The 17875-nt window shown below is 45.8% G+C and overlaps 1 protein-coding gene across 2 annotated transcripts in view; it reads left to right on the top strand.

The window, feature by feature from the left end:
• Window positions 1–17875, top strand: part of Kif26b (kinesin family member 26B) — a 409589-nt gene that overhangs the window by 342438 nt on the left and 49276 nt on the right. For both annotated transcript variants that reach the window (XM_057770142.1, XM_057770143.1), the window contains 5 exons: window positions 525–731; window positions 4856–4949; window positions 6096–6358; window positions 9433–9616; window positions 17664–17823. In XM_057770142.1, coding sequence (XP_057626125.1) covers window positions 525–731; window positions 4856–4949; window positions 6096–6358; window positions 9433–9616; window positions 17664–17823 — 908 coding nt within the window. The remainder of the gene's footprint in view (window positions 1–524; window positions 732–4855; window positions 4950–6095; window positions 6359–9432; window positions 9617–17663; window positions 17824–17875) is intronic.

Genomic DNA, 17875 nt, shown 5'->3' with positions numbered 1-17875 from the left:
GGAATGCATTTCAAATGCTGGCCATTAAAAACAGGCCGTTTCATGGGGCTTTAATGATGACACTAATAACTGTGGATTTTTGTCTCCCAGAGCCCTGATGAGCTGAGCTGGGGAGTAAATTACGAAGCTAACTTTTATGTGCATGGTTTATTGATCTTTGAGCTTCAAGGGAACTGCACCAGCCCCTATAGCCTGACAGTCCAGATTAGCTTTTCATCTATGTAATTGGGCCACCAGGGCACAGTTAATTTTTAATATATATTAATAGGAAGACAAAAAACATAGTGTGCCTTCTCTGCATTAATGGACATATCAAAATATTCTACCCGGTAATTATAAATAAACCATCCTTCCCTTGACCCAGTGAGGATTAGGTGGATGATTCATTGTGTATTTCATCATAATGTATCATGAAAATGTTCACTACTACCATGAATAAGTATACCATCGCATGCAGAAGACCACTCCGCTGTTAAATAACCAGCTCTCTCATCCATGTTGTTGCCATGTTTGGTTTTTAACAGGTGAAAGTCATGCTCCGTATCTGTCCCACATCTGCTCGAGAGACCTCAGAATCCAGCTCTTTCCTGAAGGTGGATCCACGGAAGAAGCAGATCACCTTGTATGACCCCCTGACCTGTGGAGGCCAAAATGCCTTCCAGAAAAGAAGCAGCCAGGTTCCTCCGAAGATGTTTGCCTTTGATGCGGTTTTCCCACAAGATGCTTCTCAGGTGGGCAAAAGTCCCCTCTGGGCTACGTAGTGTTGGTTAATGGAGTGTGAACTGGGAGGGTGTTTCCTGGGATACTCTGATGGACAAGCTCTCCATCCATATCACCATGTTTGGAAGTCATTCTGAGCTTCCCAGAATACCCCAGATATTCTGAGTTACTGGCATGGTTAATCCTAGTGCAGGGGAGGTAAAGAAAGTGTCTCTGAAGCTCACCGATCAGTCTTACCAAATGGATGCGCTCCAAGGTCAGTGAGAGAAGAGAGAGAGAGGGAGAGGAAGAGGGGGAGAGAGAGGCAGACAGATAGACAGAGACAAAGAGAGGCAGAGACAGAGAGAGAACACCAATACCAACCTCTAACAAGCACACATACTCATTTACATAGACACACACACACACACACACACACACAAAACCTTGAAATTCATGCCTGGGGAGAAGAAACAAGGCAGCTAACAGGAAAAGTTGAATGTCATGGGGGAAACTGCAATAAAATTCTAGGGACTGATTCATTAGAGCTGTACTCCTGCCTGGCGTTGTAACAAGGGAAATGTTTCAGGAAACCGAATTAAAGGCAGGCAATGTCTTATACCCACGGGGAGTGGAAATCAGAACGATAGTCCCAGTAAGGATGTGGAGTGCTCAGTAGGGGAACTGGAGCTGGTGTGTATCCTGCAGCCAGGGTCAGCGGAGAAACACGGAATTGGAGAGCTTGGGATAGCAATCAGATATTGCTGCACACCCAGCCTTGGGTTTAGTCCTCAATACCAAAAATCAGTGAATAGGCCCATATGTGAATAAACCATGGTATAGACCAATGGGGGCCTCTTCATCTGCATAGGCATCATGGACCTGTACCTTTCTGAGAAACTTTTAGGCACTTCCCAAGATTTATGCAGCGCTCTTCACAGTACGCGAGTTAAGGCTGTAGCTGACCGAGGATCTTAGCTCCCGCCGTCCCATTTGCAGCCTGTTAGTCAGTGTTGTATGTGATTACAAGGCTACTGGTGTTTACATAACTCCCGCCTTCCACCAGCAGGCACTAGGGCACACAGGCGCCATCCATTGGGAAGCTGAAGACTGGTTCTCAGGTTTTCCCACAGGAAGATAAAGTCCTTGGTGATTCAGTTTTGCAGTTTCTCTGTTCATTTCACTTTTTATGTCGTACCACCCAATGGGTTGGGTAATTTAAACCTGACACCGGGGCTAATAAATGGCCTACAAATAATTTAATTAACAGGGGTAAAACTTTTGAAGAGCTATCTGGGGAAGTTGTAAGGATTCCAAAGCACACCCTAAATTAAACCTGAACTATTAACGAGTTTTAGATTTATTCCAGGAAAAAAAAAAGGAGCCATTTTTATTGCTAGTCTTTGTTTACATTTCTCGCTTGGTTCCCAGGCTCAGGATGCTCGTAGCTGCAATTTCAAAGACTTCAGAATGTTCTGCTTTCCACAGGAGTCTAACAGTATAGATTCTGCGCTTTCCAAGAACTTCCATGTGCACCAGGCCGTGGACTCTCCCTTGGATTCTTTTGGGTAGAAAGGGGCGTTTCTGACTCTTTTCACACTACAGACAAGGAAACTGAGACTCCACCAGTGACCCTTGTCACCTTAGTTCCTCCCTGGGTCCCTCCACCTCCTCGTTCACCCGTATTCATCTGCTCAGTACACCAGGTCTCTGACCTGTCAGCATGTGAGCCACCATTTTCTAGCAGTGTATCACTGGGCGAGCCGCTCAACTCACTGGGTCTCAGTGTCCTTATATGACAAATATATATGCCTCATTGGCTACTAGGACAGCGGGCGCTCAGTAGGTGTTGTCTGTCTTTATTAAGACGACACCATAATCATTAATCTGATACCACTAGTTATAGCCATTATAGCCAGCTCAGCCCCATAGGTTCGGCACCCGTAAGCCTCAAGGCACAAAATGAGTAAGTATGAGAAGTAGCTTTGTCTGGGTCACCTGTTCTTGTATCTGTATTGTCTTGCTCTGTCCAGCGGGCTAGCCTGGGTTTGAGGACATGGCAGTGTCCAGGGCCTAGCTGTGCTGACTTAGAGTGGAGGCACCATCATTAGCACTGTATTCCACTGGTCAAGAATCAAGGGCTACTCTCGGGTCCTTGCCTGTGCATCAGCTGTCGCTGTGGTGACCCCAGGCATCTATGAACTCTATTCTCCTCTTTCTAAGAACACCATCTCCTTGGCACTGAGTAACGATAAGTTTGGTCCTATTCCTTCTTGCCATTAGGAACCATCCTTGTTTCCCCCAAAACAGCCTTGGCAGCATGGTTACTCACGGTTGGTACAAACCTCGCTGGATCTGACTTAGGGTTAAGTGGGGAGGACTCAGACCTGTGGGTGAGTGAGCAGGGCCTTGGGCAGAGCTGTCTCTGTCATAGCTGTGTGCTCAGGAGGCCTTCTGCTTCTCTGGGTGTATGGGGAAGGACAGTAGGGAGTTTCTATAGGTCATTGTCATCCCTTAACCATCCAACATAAGCAAATCTCTCATCATTCTCTTCTCTGTGAACAGCGAGGCAGAAGCCCTACAGGGCAGTGTGCGGACATTCTGCTCCTTCAGCCCTCTATGAGACCATTCCTGTGTCTCCACTGTCCCTTGACCTCTGACCTGGTGACTCCAATGTCAGTTTGTTCTACACACAGTCCAGATTCTCCTAGGTGACTGAAGACTCTCATAGTTCATATTATGTGTGGCCCAGCAACTGACAGTCTCCCAACCCCTACCTCCTTTCATATTCAAAGGCAGGTTCCTGAGCAGTAGATTTTCCCTGCTCTTGTGGAGACAACCCTGGCCAATTCCTTCTACTGCTTCAGTCTCGGCTTTAATGCTGTCCTGGCTCTTGTTGCCTCAGTTCTGGGACTTGTATAAGATCTCATGGTCCTCACATAGCCCCATCCCTCCATCCCCTTGGCTGAGGGGGACCGCTGAAGAGCTGCTGAGGCGACCACCCCTGAACAATTGACAATTGTTGGGAGTGTGGTTTTTTTCAATTTCAGTTTGGGAGAGAAAATTGATTTCCAGATACTTAGATTCATTGCGCAGCTGCGCCACGGAGCTGAATAACTACATTCATGGCCCAGACTGTTGCTTTTCAGATTCCCACTGGGAGGCACATTGCTCTGATGGCTGCAGAGCCCCAGCGTTTGACGGCTCTCGGGGCCTCTGTGGGCTCTGACGCCAGCCCTGAGACAGAAGTGAAGGCGAGGCACCGAGACAGGGAAAATAATTCTGTCCTCCTGCTGCTGTGAAAGCCTCAGATGCTAACTGGGGATTTTCCGAATCTCTGAGGTGGTCCACGAACCTGGTCGGATGCCTCCAGTTTGCTGCATGCACTGTCATCTGGCTTTAAAGGAGAGAGAGGGGGCAAAGAAGGGATGGAGAACCTGGTCTCTGTGTAAAGAGCGTAATAAGCACCCTGAAGACGAGGCGCACTCAGCTAAAGAGTGCTTCAGATAACACACCGGTGTGGGCAATTGATGCTGTTTACAGTGAGTGTTTGGATAGGAAGAGAGGTTTTCAAACGTGGCACATGAGCAAAGAAAGGAGGGAGGGAGAGGAAGCAGATGTACGTCTGGAAATTCTCAAATCTGTTACAATTCAAATGTTCCTTGGGGTTTCCATCCTGAAATGACAGTCATGTTTTCCCCTCTAGTATGACTAGCTTGTCTCAGAGATGTGTGTGCATGCATGTGTGTGTGTGGGGTAAGATTCTAGTTGGCAGAGGGTTAGTAGAGAGTTGAGTGCCTTGCCCAGGAGGCTGGAATTCAGAGTGATAGGTGACAGAGGGGAATAGGATCCAGAACCATCTCATTCTCCCCCTGCAAGCCATACCTACTTTATCTAGCTATGGCTGGAGAGCACCGTCAGTTAGCGGAAGGGAGGCGTAGAGCCAATGTGCTTGACACGCAGGCTAGCAAAGAATGGAAGATCCCAAAGGTTTCCGAGTTCCCTCAGAATTCTGTGGCAGAGGCTGGACCATCTGGGAATATGGTGGCACTTAGACTCTAAGCCTCGGAAAGGTAGACTCACTTCTGTGTCATCACGGCGCCTCAGTGTGCTGCATGGCGCATTTACCACCTGTGCCTCCTCTTGTATCTTCCAGGCTGAAGTATGTGCTGGAACAGTGGCTGAGGTGATCCAGTCGGTGGTGAATGGGGCAGATGGCTGTGTGTTCTGTTTTGGCCACGCCAAGCTGGGTGAGTGAAAACTCCACTTCTTGTGCGGCGCGTTGTTTTCTGTCATCTCATCTGTGTTTCGGGGTTGGGTCTAGAGTCTTCGATGAAAGGAAAGGCTAAGTCCCCTTTTGGTGCCAAACAGAATGATAGCAAACAACCACGCCTGACTTGGGTGGGTCGGTCCTGAGTGGACACCTATCCATGTAGGACAGCTTCAAGTCCAAGAGGGGAAACAACGGGGTAGCAAAAGTGTTCCTGCTTGGTCTAGGTCACAGGCAGTCCCAGAAGGTGAGCAGGAAAGGTGTGCATGTCCTCAACAAGGGGTGTCTGGGGAGCAGGTTTTAGGTGGGCGGAGCTAATGGAGGCATCTCCAAGCAGAGCCTCAAGTGGGAGAAGCAAAGCTGTCCTTGCCTCCAGCATTCAGACTGCGAGGGGTCCTCCCTGTCTGTGCATGTGGAAGAGAGCCACCAGCTAGCCCGGCATAGGACTGACTTAAATCCCCTCCACACCCTCTTCCCTGTCCTCACCTATAGCCCTCTGTTTGCTTTCAGATCTTGTCTGACATGCAGAATGAGTTAGCAATTTGGGAAGCTCAAAAAAGTGGTCCCCGGTAGAAGGGATCATCCCAGAGGCCTTGCAGAGGGCACAGGGACCCATCCCCTGTGATCAGAGAGCCTATTACATGCCCCCCCCCCCTCTCTTTTCTTCACTTCTTGATCACAGATCAAAGCAGGGATCCTGATTTTAATGGAATTTGCTCACACTATAAAAAAAAAATACAGCATTTAACTTGAGAAAGGATATGAAGCCCGAGTGTGTGGATTTAATCTGTGGGGTGGCTATAAAAAGGATTGTAACGGTGATGGAAAGCCCTAGCTTCCTCCCTCGTGTGGAACAATGGAGAAAGCACATAGCCTGCCATGTCTGAGGTCCTCTGCGAGATACCATGGGATTTCATCTTGTCATTTGTTTGGGCTCTCACGTTTTCCTATAGCTGTTTCATCACCAGAACAAGGAAATGTTGGCTGTTTTTCTGGTCTTTTCACTCTTGCCTTCTTCCCAGTTCCCCACACGCTCCTCCTGCGTCCTTGGCATCTGTTTCTTGCAGCTATAGAGAGTGATGTCTGGCCTCTCCAATTGTGTCACTTTCTTCCCCGGCTCCCACAGGGAAATCCTACACCATGATTGGAAGGGACGACTCGATGCAGAACCTGGGCATCATTCCATGTGCTATTTCTTGGCTCTTCAAGCTCATTAATGAGCGCAAAGAAAAGACCGGGGCCCGATTCTCAGTCCGGATCTCGGCTGTTGAGGTGTGGGGCAAAGAGGAGAACCTTCGGGACCTGCTGTCCGAGGTGGCCACGGGGAGCCTCCAGGACGGACAGTCTCCGGGCGTGTACCTCTGTGAGGACCCCATCTGTGGCACACAGGTGACAACTTTGGAAACTTGGCTTAGGTGTGGGTGGTTCGTCTCCCCTTTGGAGGATGGGACATCTTAGCCCTGGAGTCACGTACCATGCAAACTGGGAAAGGCTTATGAGTGTTTACTTTTAAGTGGACTGGAACTTTATGGCCTGCAGCTGTGGGGCCATCTGCTCGCCCAACCTAAATATTTGTACCTTGAATCTAATTGACAATGAGCAGAAACTACAATTGTCATAGCATTTGGGGGAAATCGCCTCCACTTTCTTGACGCCTTTTGAGAAGGGGTGGGGGAAGTACAATCTTCCTTTTGTTTAACAACAAACTGAAATATTTACTGCTCTGCACACATAGCTGCAGCCATTCCTGGGGCTGTTTATGGCTCTATAAACCGTGTTTCTGGCACAGTTTTACAACCGGATTAGCAGTGCTGTGGGAAAACTAATAACTGATTTCTAATTAGAACCGTGATATAATTGCAAGAACCATGGAAGCCAAGAGAAGCTCTCGTTCGCCTTTTCAGGAAGCCAGGCCTGTAGTGAGCGCCTCTGTCTTTGGCTGTGTAACATGTGATGACTTCATGGCTCCTATGGTTCATATCCAGAAAGTCAATTCTGCCAGTCCCCTGCAGTAGGCATCCCAAGTGCTTCCTGTTTCAGAAATGTGTCTCTTTGATAAATACCCACTCCTCTCAGGTGGATCATTTCTGTGGGTGGGAATGCCCCAGAGCCAGTATTACACTCATCTCTTCAAGCCTGGCCCTGCTCAGCCCCTGTTAGAGGTACTCAGAACCTTCTAGGCTCCTTTGGAAACCCCTGCAGTATCACCAGAGTTGTCTAGAGAGTGTCTGATTCCATATGTGGTAAAGCTTATCGCCCCTCAATACGCATTTCTAGTGAATTCCCTATGATCCAGTGAGTTGTTACTCTGAAGCATAACATATGTATTGATGCTGATGCACAGCCTCCCTAATGGATGCAGGAGCACCCTGATGTTGATGCACAGCTCCATGATGAAGGCAGGAGCACCCAGATGTTGACGCACAGCCTCCATGGTCAAGGCAGGAGCACCCGGATGCTGATGCACAGCCCCCATGATGGAGGCAAGAGCACCCAGATGTTGGTGCACAGCCTCTGTGATGAAGGCAGGAGCACCCAGATGTTGATGCACAGCCCCATGATGGAGGCAGGAGCACCCTGGCTACTGCTCCTGCTGCAAGCATGACAGGGCAATCAAACACATTTTAATTTAGATTTATTTGTGAGTTCTCTTAAGTAAAGATCTGTTTAATAGAAGGTAAATAAGATGAAAGTAATGGTCTCTTGAAACTCTTCTTCAAAGTGTTTGTGATTTTTTTTAGTTTAGGTTGGATAGTAAGTTCAAAAGCACATACATCTGCTAAAAACCCCTTCGAAGTTCAAAGTTTTTAAAGATGGTCTTAGCTTGCAAATCCTGCCAGCACCAAATATGGCTTCTCACAGTTGGAAATTATAGGTGTGGTTGAAGTCGGAGTAGAAAATTGTCGTAATTTGTATCAATCCTAAGACATGTTGCAAATCAGTTCCTTGAAAATTTCAAGCTAAATCAGGCGTGCACCTGCCATGCTAGCATTTGACTTGCTATGGAGAGAAGATGGGGAGTGTGAGGGAGAACAAGAGCTTGTCTCAACTAAACCAAAAACTGGATTTCCTTTTCCACCACAAAGGGGAGTTCCGGGATTCAGACCCAGGGTTCTCACAAGATTTTGACACAGCGCCCACCACGTCTTTGATAATCACTTGTGAGTTTGCCCTGAGCATAAATTCAGGATCAGGAACTAAAACAAAGACAGATGTCTCTTAAATACAGATGAGACCTTCAAGTTACCTAAGTGTTTCTGCATGCCTTTTAGAGATTGTCCCGTTGCTATGATAAAATACCCTAACAAAAGCAACTTGACAGAGAAAGTCTTTATTATGACTCCCAGATGAAGGCCATCACCAGGGCAGCTGGTCACAGTCATACGGGCAGGTCTTCCCACCTCAGTTATGTGATGATTGAGATAGCCCTAAGAGTCATACCCAGAAACCCATCTCTTAAGTGATTCTACATTCTGTCAAGTTGACAATTAGGATTGTCATAATTGTCAAGAAACACATCAGAATGTACTTCTTGTTCAGGACTATGCTGGTAAATGTGACCTCAAGTTCGCTTTTGTTAAATAACCGAGAGGTCAGCAATGAACACCAAGCAAGTCTCTTCCCTGTCAGATATAAAAACATCTCGCAGCGCCTGTCTCCAATCTCCAAGGTCAAGACCTAGTTGCATCTCTTCTGTTAGTAGATGAACGACCTAGGATGGCAGTCCCTAAAGATGGGCATGTGCTGCCACTAATGCCCCGTATGGCCACTTGCCAGCTGTAAAATAACTAAAACCAGGTTACAGCCAATAAATGCGGTCAATATTCATTTTCAGAAGCAAATCAACTAAGCTGGGATGCCTTGGCCATTAAAGAGCTAGCAACAAAAGCGTGAGAATTAGCATTCGGATCCCCAGAACCCATGTAAACACTGGGTGCGCGTGGCAGCCTGCCTCTGATTCTAACCCGAAAGTGCTTCTCAACCATCCTAAGGCTGCAGACTTTTAATACAGTTCCTCATGTTGTTGTGACTTCAAACCGTAACATTATTTTGTTGCTACTTCATAACTACAATTTTCCTACTGTTATGAATCACAATGTAAAAATATCTGTGTTTTCCAATGGTCGTAGAACGACCTTGTGGAAGGGTCATTCGGCCCCAAGGGGTCAAGACCCACAGGTTAAGAACCACTTTTCTAAAGCGAGACAGAGCAGGCTAGCCAAGAGACTATTTGTATCTGGAATTCTGGAATTAGTTGAGATACCCTGCCACAGTAAACAATCAAGGATAATTCCCAGTGTTGACCTCAGGCTTCTACATGTACACAAGTGTGCCCACATATATGCAAACATGCATATGTACACGTGTATACCACATACACGAAAATGGAGAAAGAAAAAATGGCTATGCTGAGAATCGCCCATGTGTATAGAAAGTCTCAGCTCTTGCTTTCTGTCCTCCAGCTGCAGAACCAGAGTGAGCTGCGGGCCCCCACGGCAGAGAAGGCCGCCTTCTTCCTGGATGCTGCCATTGCCTCGCGACGGAGCAACCAACAGGACTGTGATGAGGATGACCACCGGAACTCCCACATGCTCTTCACCCTGCACATCTACCAGTACCGGATGGAGAAGAGTGGGAAGGGCGGAAGTAAGTCCCTCTTAGCTGACTCCATGCCTGGCTCTGGCCAGCCAGCACCCCTCACCTAAGGCAGCAACACTCTTCCCTAGCAGAGGGTATGGCACCCACTTGCAGAAGCTCAGTGGTCTGGAATTCAAGAGAATTGTAGATTCTAGGCTCAAGTTCACTTTTGAGTTGTATAGAGGCAAAAGGTTGGCTTTGGCAATAATAATTTACCAATGCCATTGCCTTGGATGTGTGCGAAAAGGAATTAAAAAAGAAAAACGTCTACTGGATCTTTCTGTTCACCAGTTGCAAAGGGGTCACAACCTGTATTAATCAGAGTTCTCTAGAATAACAGACCTTATAGAATGAATATATATGTATATGTGTGTGTATATATACATATAGCAAGAGAAAGAGAAAATGGGGACTTACAGGCTGTGGTCCAGCTAATCCCACAATGGCTGCCTCTGAAGGAAGGCCCAAGAGTCCGGTAGTTGCTCAGTCCGCAAGGCTAGATATCCCAGCTGCATTAAAGCTGGAACCCTGGAGAAGTAGGCTGCCATGCTAGTGAAGGAACAGACTGGTTAGCAACGTGAGAGCAAGCAGGCAAAGGGCAAAACTTTCTTCTTCCACGTCTTTGTATAGGCTTGCAGCGGAAGGTGTGGCTCGGATTAGATCTGGATTAAATATCTGCATTAAAGCTTTGTCTTCCTACCTCAAAGATCCAAGTTAGATCTTTAGATCTATTAAAAATAGATCTCCCTTCTTCAAAATAAGCAGAAATCCCTCACAGGTATGCCCTCTATTTTGGGGTTAAATCAAGAGGGACGTGTTGAATGGGAAGCCTTTAAAGGACACTAATTCTCAAAGGGGAGTTCGCACCATGTCAAGCACTGCCATTCAGAACAACATTCTTGAGGCCGGAAACAGGGATTAGGAGGTGGGAGACCCTGAGCTCAGAAGTCAGCAGCTGAACTGCATTTCTCCCAGCAGTCCTGGGAGCTGGCTATAAATCCTGCCCTTGCTGTTTGTTCTGGGTAATGTCTTAGCAGAGTTGATGTGAGAGTTGGAACACTTACTAGTTTAGCCATTTAAACAGCTGTCAATACTAAGAATCATCATAGCCTTCAGTGAGTTCTTAGATGGTCAGCAATGGGAACTCCCAACAGCTCTGGGTCCCGAGACCAGGGCTCCCAAAGGTACCAAGCAGAGGGACCCAGGGTGTGGAACAATGTCCTTCTAAGTTGTACACCAAGCTAGCAACTCTCTTGGTCTTTCAGTTTTTATTTCTTGGTCTTGTTTGCAACTTAGAGTCTGGAAGCTATAGCAAACAATGAACATGCAGAAAGATTTCCCTGAAGTACTTCAAATGTAAAAATTTGAATTTCTGACTCCACAATGATTTAAAAGAACATTTGCTAAAACTGAAGACTTGCTCCCAGATTGGTCCTACCAAATCCTAAGCACTTATTAAATATTTAGCATCCAATTCACCTTCTTATTTTTAAGCTGTGCACGAAAATTGCTTTTAAATAATAAATTCAGGCCAAAGGAAAAGGCAGATGCCACTAATGGCTTCCAAACCTCTCAGGGGCTTGTCCAGTGTTGCAGAAAACTAGGTGAGAGAAGGGGAGGATCTAGGTTGCAACGGGTCAAGAACAAACCCCTTCCACCTGCCAGGGCCCCATCATCTCAGAGGCAAAGGATCAGACCCTGCCTTCAGTCCCGGCAGGATTTCAGTGGATTTATGTGGCTAACCCATAATGAGAAGATTTGGAGTGTTGTTTAAAATGGAAATTTTGTTTACATATATATAAGTTATAATCCCTGTGGACTTGGCAGCCAGAACTCAATTAAGGGAAGGTTTATTAATTAGTCACCCTGCGGGGAAGCAGGAAGCAGGGTTGTTAACCAACTGGGACAGGCTTAGCCTGATGATGGATTCAGTGGCGATATCTGCTGCAAGAACTAAAAACATAGTGTGCGAATATGCTCAGCATCGTAGACCTATCTCTGCAGTGTATGTACACACACACACACACACACACACAGGTAGATGACTTGAACCGTCTGGTCAGGATAGAAAAGAGTATTCTTTGTCGATGTAAAGCTCTTTTGTAGATAGCATCAGGTTGAGCTTAAAATAGCTCTCGAGCTGCCAAGGCTTTTGGAATATTAGCAGAGCTAGTTCTCTCCACCGATAAGTCTTGACTGTTGAATCTATAAAGGCTTGTAGGCTCCATGCAAATTCAGCACTGGTGAGAGGCCCCAAATAAGCAAGTGCTACTCCTCATAACGGATACCGTGTTACTTCGGAGTGGTGAACTGTAGCAGGCTTTCTTTTGGACCACGAACCAGTTCCCAAACCATGACACAGAGACCTGTTATTAGTTATGAATGCTCAACCTTATCTTTTATTTATTTTATTTTATTTATTTTTTATTTTAATCTGTTTCTTTTTCTCTATGTTTTGCCTTGGGGTTTTTTACCTTTCCTTCTGTATATCTTACTTTCCTGCTGTCTCCATGACTGACTGGCTGGCAGCTGCCTGTCTTCTGACCCTGGTCAGGACTCTTCTCTTCCCCCCTTGCTATCTCTTCTGCCTAGATCTCTCCTCCTACCTATTCTCCCCACCTGCTAGCTCTGCCTATCCCTCTCCTGCCTAGCTATTGGCCGTTGGGCTTTTCATTAGACCAATCAGGTGCTTTAGGCAGGCAAGGTGAAACAAATGCAACACATCCTCACATAACTAAACAGATGCAGCACAAACAAATGTAACACTCCTTTACATCACCAGCAAAGGCAGCAGAAACAAATGTAACACACCTTTACATCACCAGCAAAGGCAGCAGAAACAAATGTAACACACCTTTACATCACCAGCAAAGGCAGCAGAAACAAATGTAACACACCTTTACATCACCAGCAAAGGCAGCAGAAACAAATGTAACACACCTTTACATCACCAGCAAAGGCAGCAGAAACAAATGTAACACACCTTTACATCACCAGCAAAGGCAGCAGAAACAAATGTAACACACCTTTACATCACCAGCAAAGGCAGCAGAAACAAATGTAACACACCTTCACAGAGTTAAATATTCAGCACCAGAAACAAATGTAACACATCTTTGCATAGTTAAATATTCCACAAGTGAGCCAGTGAAACCAGTCTTCCTTGTCTTCTTTGTAAGCGTGATCTTTAAAAGCATTCATGTATGGGCTGGTGGGATGGTTCAGCAGGTCAAAGTGCTTACCACATAAACATGACCTGCATTCCTGTCCCAGAAATGATGGTGGAAGGGAGAAATGATTCCACACATGCCACAGCCTGCACCTAACTGTTCTCATAACATGTACCATACATACACATAATAAAAATAGAATATTCCAAAGCATCTCTGTAATGACATTTTGACGAACAAGCTTGTAAACATCTAGTGTCCACTGACAGCTAACACTGGGCCTCTGATATATTCATTCTCATTGCTTCCTCCTGGGAAACCGCCTTGGGCAAGGCTGGCCACATGAAAATGGATGAATGTACTTACACAGGCACCTGCACCTGCACTCATCTGGACACCAGAATAATCAGACAGTTTCCATCATCTTGGCTTTCTGATAGGGGTCAAACACTGTCTTTACCAAGGTTATGATGACCTCAATCACCCATGCCCTACCCAGAGCTGTGTAGTTACACGGTTCTACAGATCCATCATCTGTCTTGTAAACATGCTTCTAATGGGGTGAGCCCCTGTCTTAGTCAGGGTTTCTATTGCTGTGAAGAGAAACCATGACCATGGCAACTCTTATAAGGAAAGCAATTGATTGAGGTGGCTCACTTACAGTTTCAGAGGTTCAGTTCATTATCATCACAGTGAGCAGCATGCAGGCAGACACGGTGCTGGCTACATCTTGATCAGAAGGCAACAGGAAGTGGTCTCATTGTCACACTGAGTGAAGCTTGGGTTAAAGACACCTCAAAGCCCAGAACATGAGTTCACAGAGATAGTCCGCTAAGGAGAGGGAATCATATCAAAAGATACATAAGAAATGTGTATTTATTCACGGATCTCAGGGGCAGGCAATGTGGACTTGCTTAGACATGAGTTTTTCACTTAAAGGTCTAACTTCATGAACCATGCTGATTTTAATCATTTTTTTTTACTTTAATTTCTTCAAAGAGATTCAAGAACTTAAAAGATCCATTGTTGCCAACTGGATCCTGCCTTTTTCTGGCTCCTTTTCATTTTTTCCCAACTCTAATTTCTTACGTACATCTAATTTAACTTGAATCTTTTCTTTAAAATGCCTTCCCAAAACATTAAACTTAATTTATATATAAATGTTCAAACTCCCTACAAAATAATATTTATTGGTTTCTGTATTATTTATATTTAATTATAATAAATGCAAGCATCAAAAATATCCAACCTTTTGACAGACAGTGTGTCCTTTAGAAACCAAAGTGCTTAACAAAGCAGCCGCACACATTTGTGCTGTGGTTGTCAGTCAGTGTCTCACTGGACGACGGAGAGGGTGACGAACTCAGCCAGGGGGAAGATGGTGGTCCCTTGACTTTGCAGCACATGACAGTTGTCTGGAGAACTTTGATGTGAGTCCCGGGTGCATCCAGTCCAGTGCTGCTCTGGAAGCCACTTGGACGCAAGATGAGTAAGGGGCTATGTATGCTTTAGAGTTCACTTTGGATTTCCCTCTGACTCAGGATTAATTTTCAATGAAATCATGGATGTTTTTTTTAGCATGTGTGTATCTCAATCTCAATTTTCTCATCTATAATTTCAGTGCAATTTATGCATAATGTCGGCATTGAGTGGTATAGGAGAATTACTCCCTATAGGGAAAATAAGGCGTGTGGGGAACTTGGTTTGGTCCAACTCTAGACTTAAACTATAAAGAATTTAGAGCTGAGGCTGTCGCTGAGTTGGAATAGTGTTTGCCTAGCATGCACGAAGCCTGAAGTTTGGTCCCCAGCAGCACATAAACTGTGTGCGGTGACACATGCCTGTGATCCCAGCACATAGGAGGCAAAGACAGAGGCTTCGGAAGTTCAGAATTATTCTCAGAAATATAGCGAGTCCAAGGCTAGCCTGGGATACATGAGACACTCTCTTTTTTAAAAAAAAAAAAATGAAGTTGCTCAAGACAGATTCAACTACGTTCCTTTAACTCCAGTGTCCTTGGTCTCAGAAATCTGAGAAGCGGATAAGGAACCTACTTCTTGCCTGTACTATCACCCCTTCTGCTTAGTCCTTGCGAAATTCCTGTCTCGCTGGCCACTTGCAGTGGTGGAGATGCTCAACGCTACCAAACAGCCCATGCCCACTGACTTCGCACCGGTTTAGATTAAGCACCATTTGTGCAAATCAGATTCTCTGACCACCCAAACACCAGTGGGTATAGGTCGGAGAGCAGCCTTCTCCGTTGTGTGAGGGTGCCTCTCGTCCTGACTCATGCAGGTAATTACAGGTGTTTTATAAAGCTCTCCAGCACCATCTAAGCCACCTTTTGTTCTCTGTGTTCTGTGTTACTACGTGTGCATTATACATTTTATTCCATTACATCAAATGGACTATTAAGTCTGGAAGTCCAAATTGGTCCCTGTCTCTGCCCTTTCATCTGAGATGCGTGAGGAATACCTAAGCTGCTCTTGTCTGTATAATAAGGCTGCAAAAAATACAGATGGTGTTTTGTTTAAAAATAACCATTCCCCTCGCACATCACTGCCATGAGCCAATCTTGCATGATCTGAAACAAGATAGGAGAGGTAATGCGGCCTTCCTTTTAAGGGGTTGCCCCTGGGGACAGTTGAAAATAAGCAAAAGGAACTTCCTTCGTGTCTAAAGTGTGGCACCGAGCTGGATACATTGAAGGGCTGTGCTGCCCTTCCTGGAATGTTCATCCCCAGCAGCAGGCATGCGAATGGAAGGCGCCAAGGTGATTTCATCCAGTTCTTATCCAACAGCAAATCCATATGCTACCCTCATGAGTGGTCTCTGAGTTCTTCCTGCAGGTGTTGAGGTACCCAGAAGTGTATACCCCGGTGCTACCTGAATACCCCTTGCATGAAGCCAGTATGTCGGGGTGGGTGTGGAGAGTATATGTATATTTTTATGTGTGCCAAAGGAACATGTCACCTCTGCCTCTGTTGCTCTTTGCCTTGCTCCTTTGAGATAGGGTCTTTCTCAGTGACCCTGAGCTCACTGTTAGTCTGGCTGATCAGAGAGCTTCTCCCCCTGCCCCGCACCCCACCACCCTACAGTGCATACAGGCTTTCATAGCCATGCCTGGTTTCTTATGTGACTGCCAAGGATTCAAATTCTGGCCCTCCTGTTTCCATGGCAAGTGTTCTTACCCAACGGGCCACCTTTCCAGCCCCACATCAAGGGGGAAAAAGTGTCATTTCTCCCCCCTTTGCTTAACCCAGATGTTGGCTGCTCATTTGACAATTTTTAGATTTGTGGGTTGATAGTTTCCATCATTTGGGGAAAGTTTGGACCGTTATTTATTCAAATATTGCATCTGTACCATGCTTTGGAAATCCAACCATGTCTATTTTAGACAGCTGAGCTTGTTCGGTAGCCCTTTTAATTTCCTACACATTGCTCTCTCTCTCTCTCTCTCTCTCTCTCTCTCTCTCTCTCTCTCTCGTTTATTTTTGTTGTGTGCTTTTATATTTTTCTCTATTTCATTTTGAAGATTTATATTGATATATTATCAAATTTATTAATCTTTCCTGTGTTAATGTGTAACCTGCCATAAACTCTCAGACACAATTTTACATTTGTTTTAATCTCTTAGAGATTATTATATACACTTTTATTTTAATGGAGACATCTTGTTATACAACCCAGGGTGGCCATGTCTGTATTTAAGCCTTTGAACATTGACACAGTAACTGTTTTCCATCACCGTCTTTGTGGATTCTAATAGCTATGCTTTGGAGTTTATTCCAAATACTTCTTCATGGTGGGGATTGTTTACCTGCTTCTTTTTATGCTTATTTGTCTTTGCACATGAACTTTCAGGTTTTCTGGGTATTGGGAGCAGGCACCCCAGCCTTTCGTTAGCTGTTTCTCGCATGTATCTGCTGCCGAGCACTCAGCTGAAACCAGAGACTGCAAATCCCTCAGGCCTTGCCTTTCTAGTTTTCTGTCCTGTGCATGGCTGCTGTCTTGGTTTCCCTAGAAGTTGGATTCTATCTCTCTTGAGCTCGGTGGCTCTATCAGGTTCAACCTGGGCTCTTTGTCCTGAGCCTGGGAACTCTCTCAGCACAGTTAGTGAGACCAGGAGTGTTCGCCTTGTTTGTTTCGTGCGTCTCGGGAGTCACTCTTCCCGTTTAGTGTCTGGTGTCTTAAAACCAACTATTTTATACATTCTGTTGATTTTTGGTTGCTTTGGATACAAGACCTAGCCTGGTCCCGGTTACTTCAACACAGCCAGAATTCATGAGGGAAATTCTTAACTCTTCTGAGCTTTAATTTTCTCATCTACAAGAAGAGGATGATAGTGTTGGATGACTTTGTGTAGGAACTGAATGAGATGGATTGTCTGTGCACCTGGCAGTTGGCAGGCACTCAGCAAATAGCTGGGTCTTTCCTGTCTCTGCACCTGGATCTTACATCTTCCAGATTTCTCCTGGGGTTACCAACCTGATTCCTGGCTGAGCCTTAGGTTGGCTACCTGACAATGACAAACTAGAGTAAATAATCACTCGTGAGCTGCTCAGATTTTAACTTGGTAAACAGTTTTCAGAACTGTTATTCGGAGGTCAGTGGGGTAAGGCCCTTACCCTCCTTCAGTGACCCATCCAGTCTACAGAACGCATTCCTTTATTGATCAAATAAGTAACAGTAGGTTTGTGCGATGTGGTATACAGAATTTAAGAGCACTGGTTCTGTTTGAAACCCCAGCTTGAATTGTTCCTGTCACCAAATGTTAATCCTTTCCCTTCTCCGAGATTCCCAAAGAGCTACACGAAGAAGAGAAAATGTGCAGACCTGAACTTACCCACTCTCTCTTTTCCCTCTTGCCTCCTCCCTCGTGCCAGTGTCTGGAGGTCGCAGCCGCCTGCATCTCATCGATCTGGGCAGCTGTGTGAAAGCATTCACCAAAAACCGAGAAGGAGGCTCGGGGCTGTGCCTCTCGCTGTCTGCCCTGGGCAACGTCATCCTGGCTCTTGTCAATGGCAGCAAACACATCCCGTACAAGTAAGTGGCTCTCTCATTGAGCAGCAAGGTGGTGGAAGCGGAGTGGGTCTCT

The sequence above is a fragment of the Chionomys nivalis genome, chromosome 5 (assembly GCF_950005125.1).
Source record: "Chionomys nivalis chromosome 5, mChiNiv1.1, whole genome shotgun sequence".
Taxonomy (NCBI): domain Eukaryota; kingdom Metazoa; phylum Chordata; class Mammalia; order Rodentia; family Cricetidae; genus Chionomys; species Chionomys nivalis.
The sequence above is the reverse complement of the archived record's forward strand: the minus strand, read 5'-3'. Positions and strand labels throughout refer to the sequence as shown.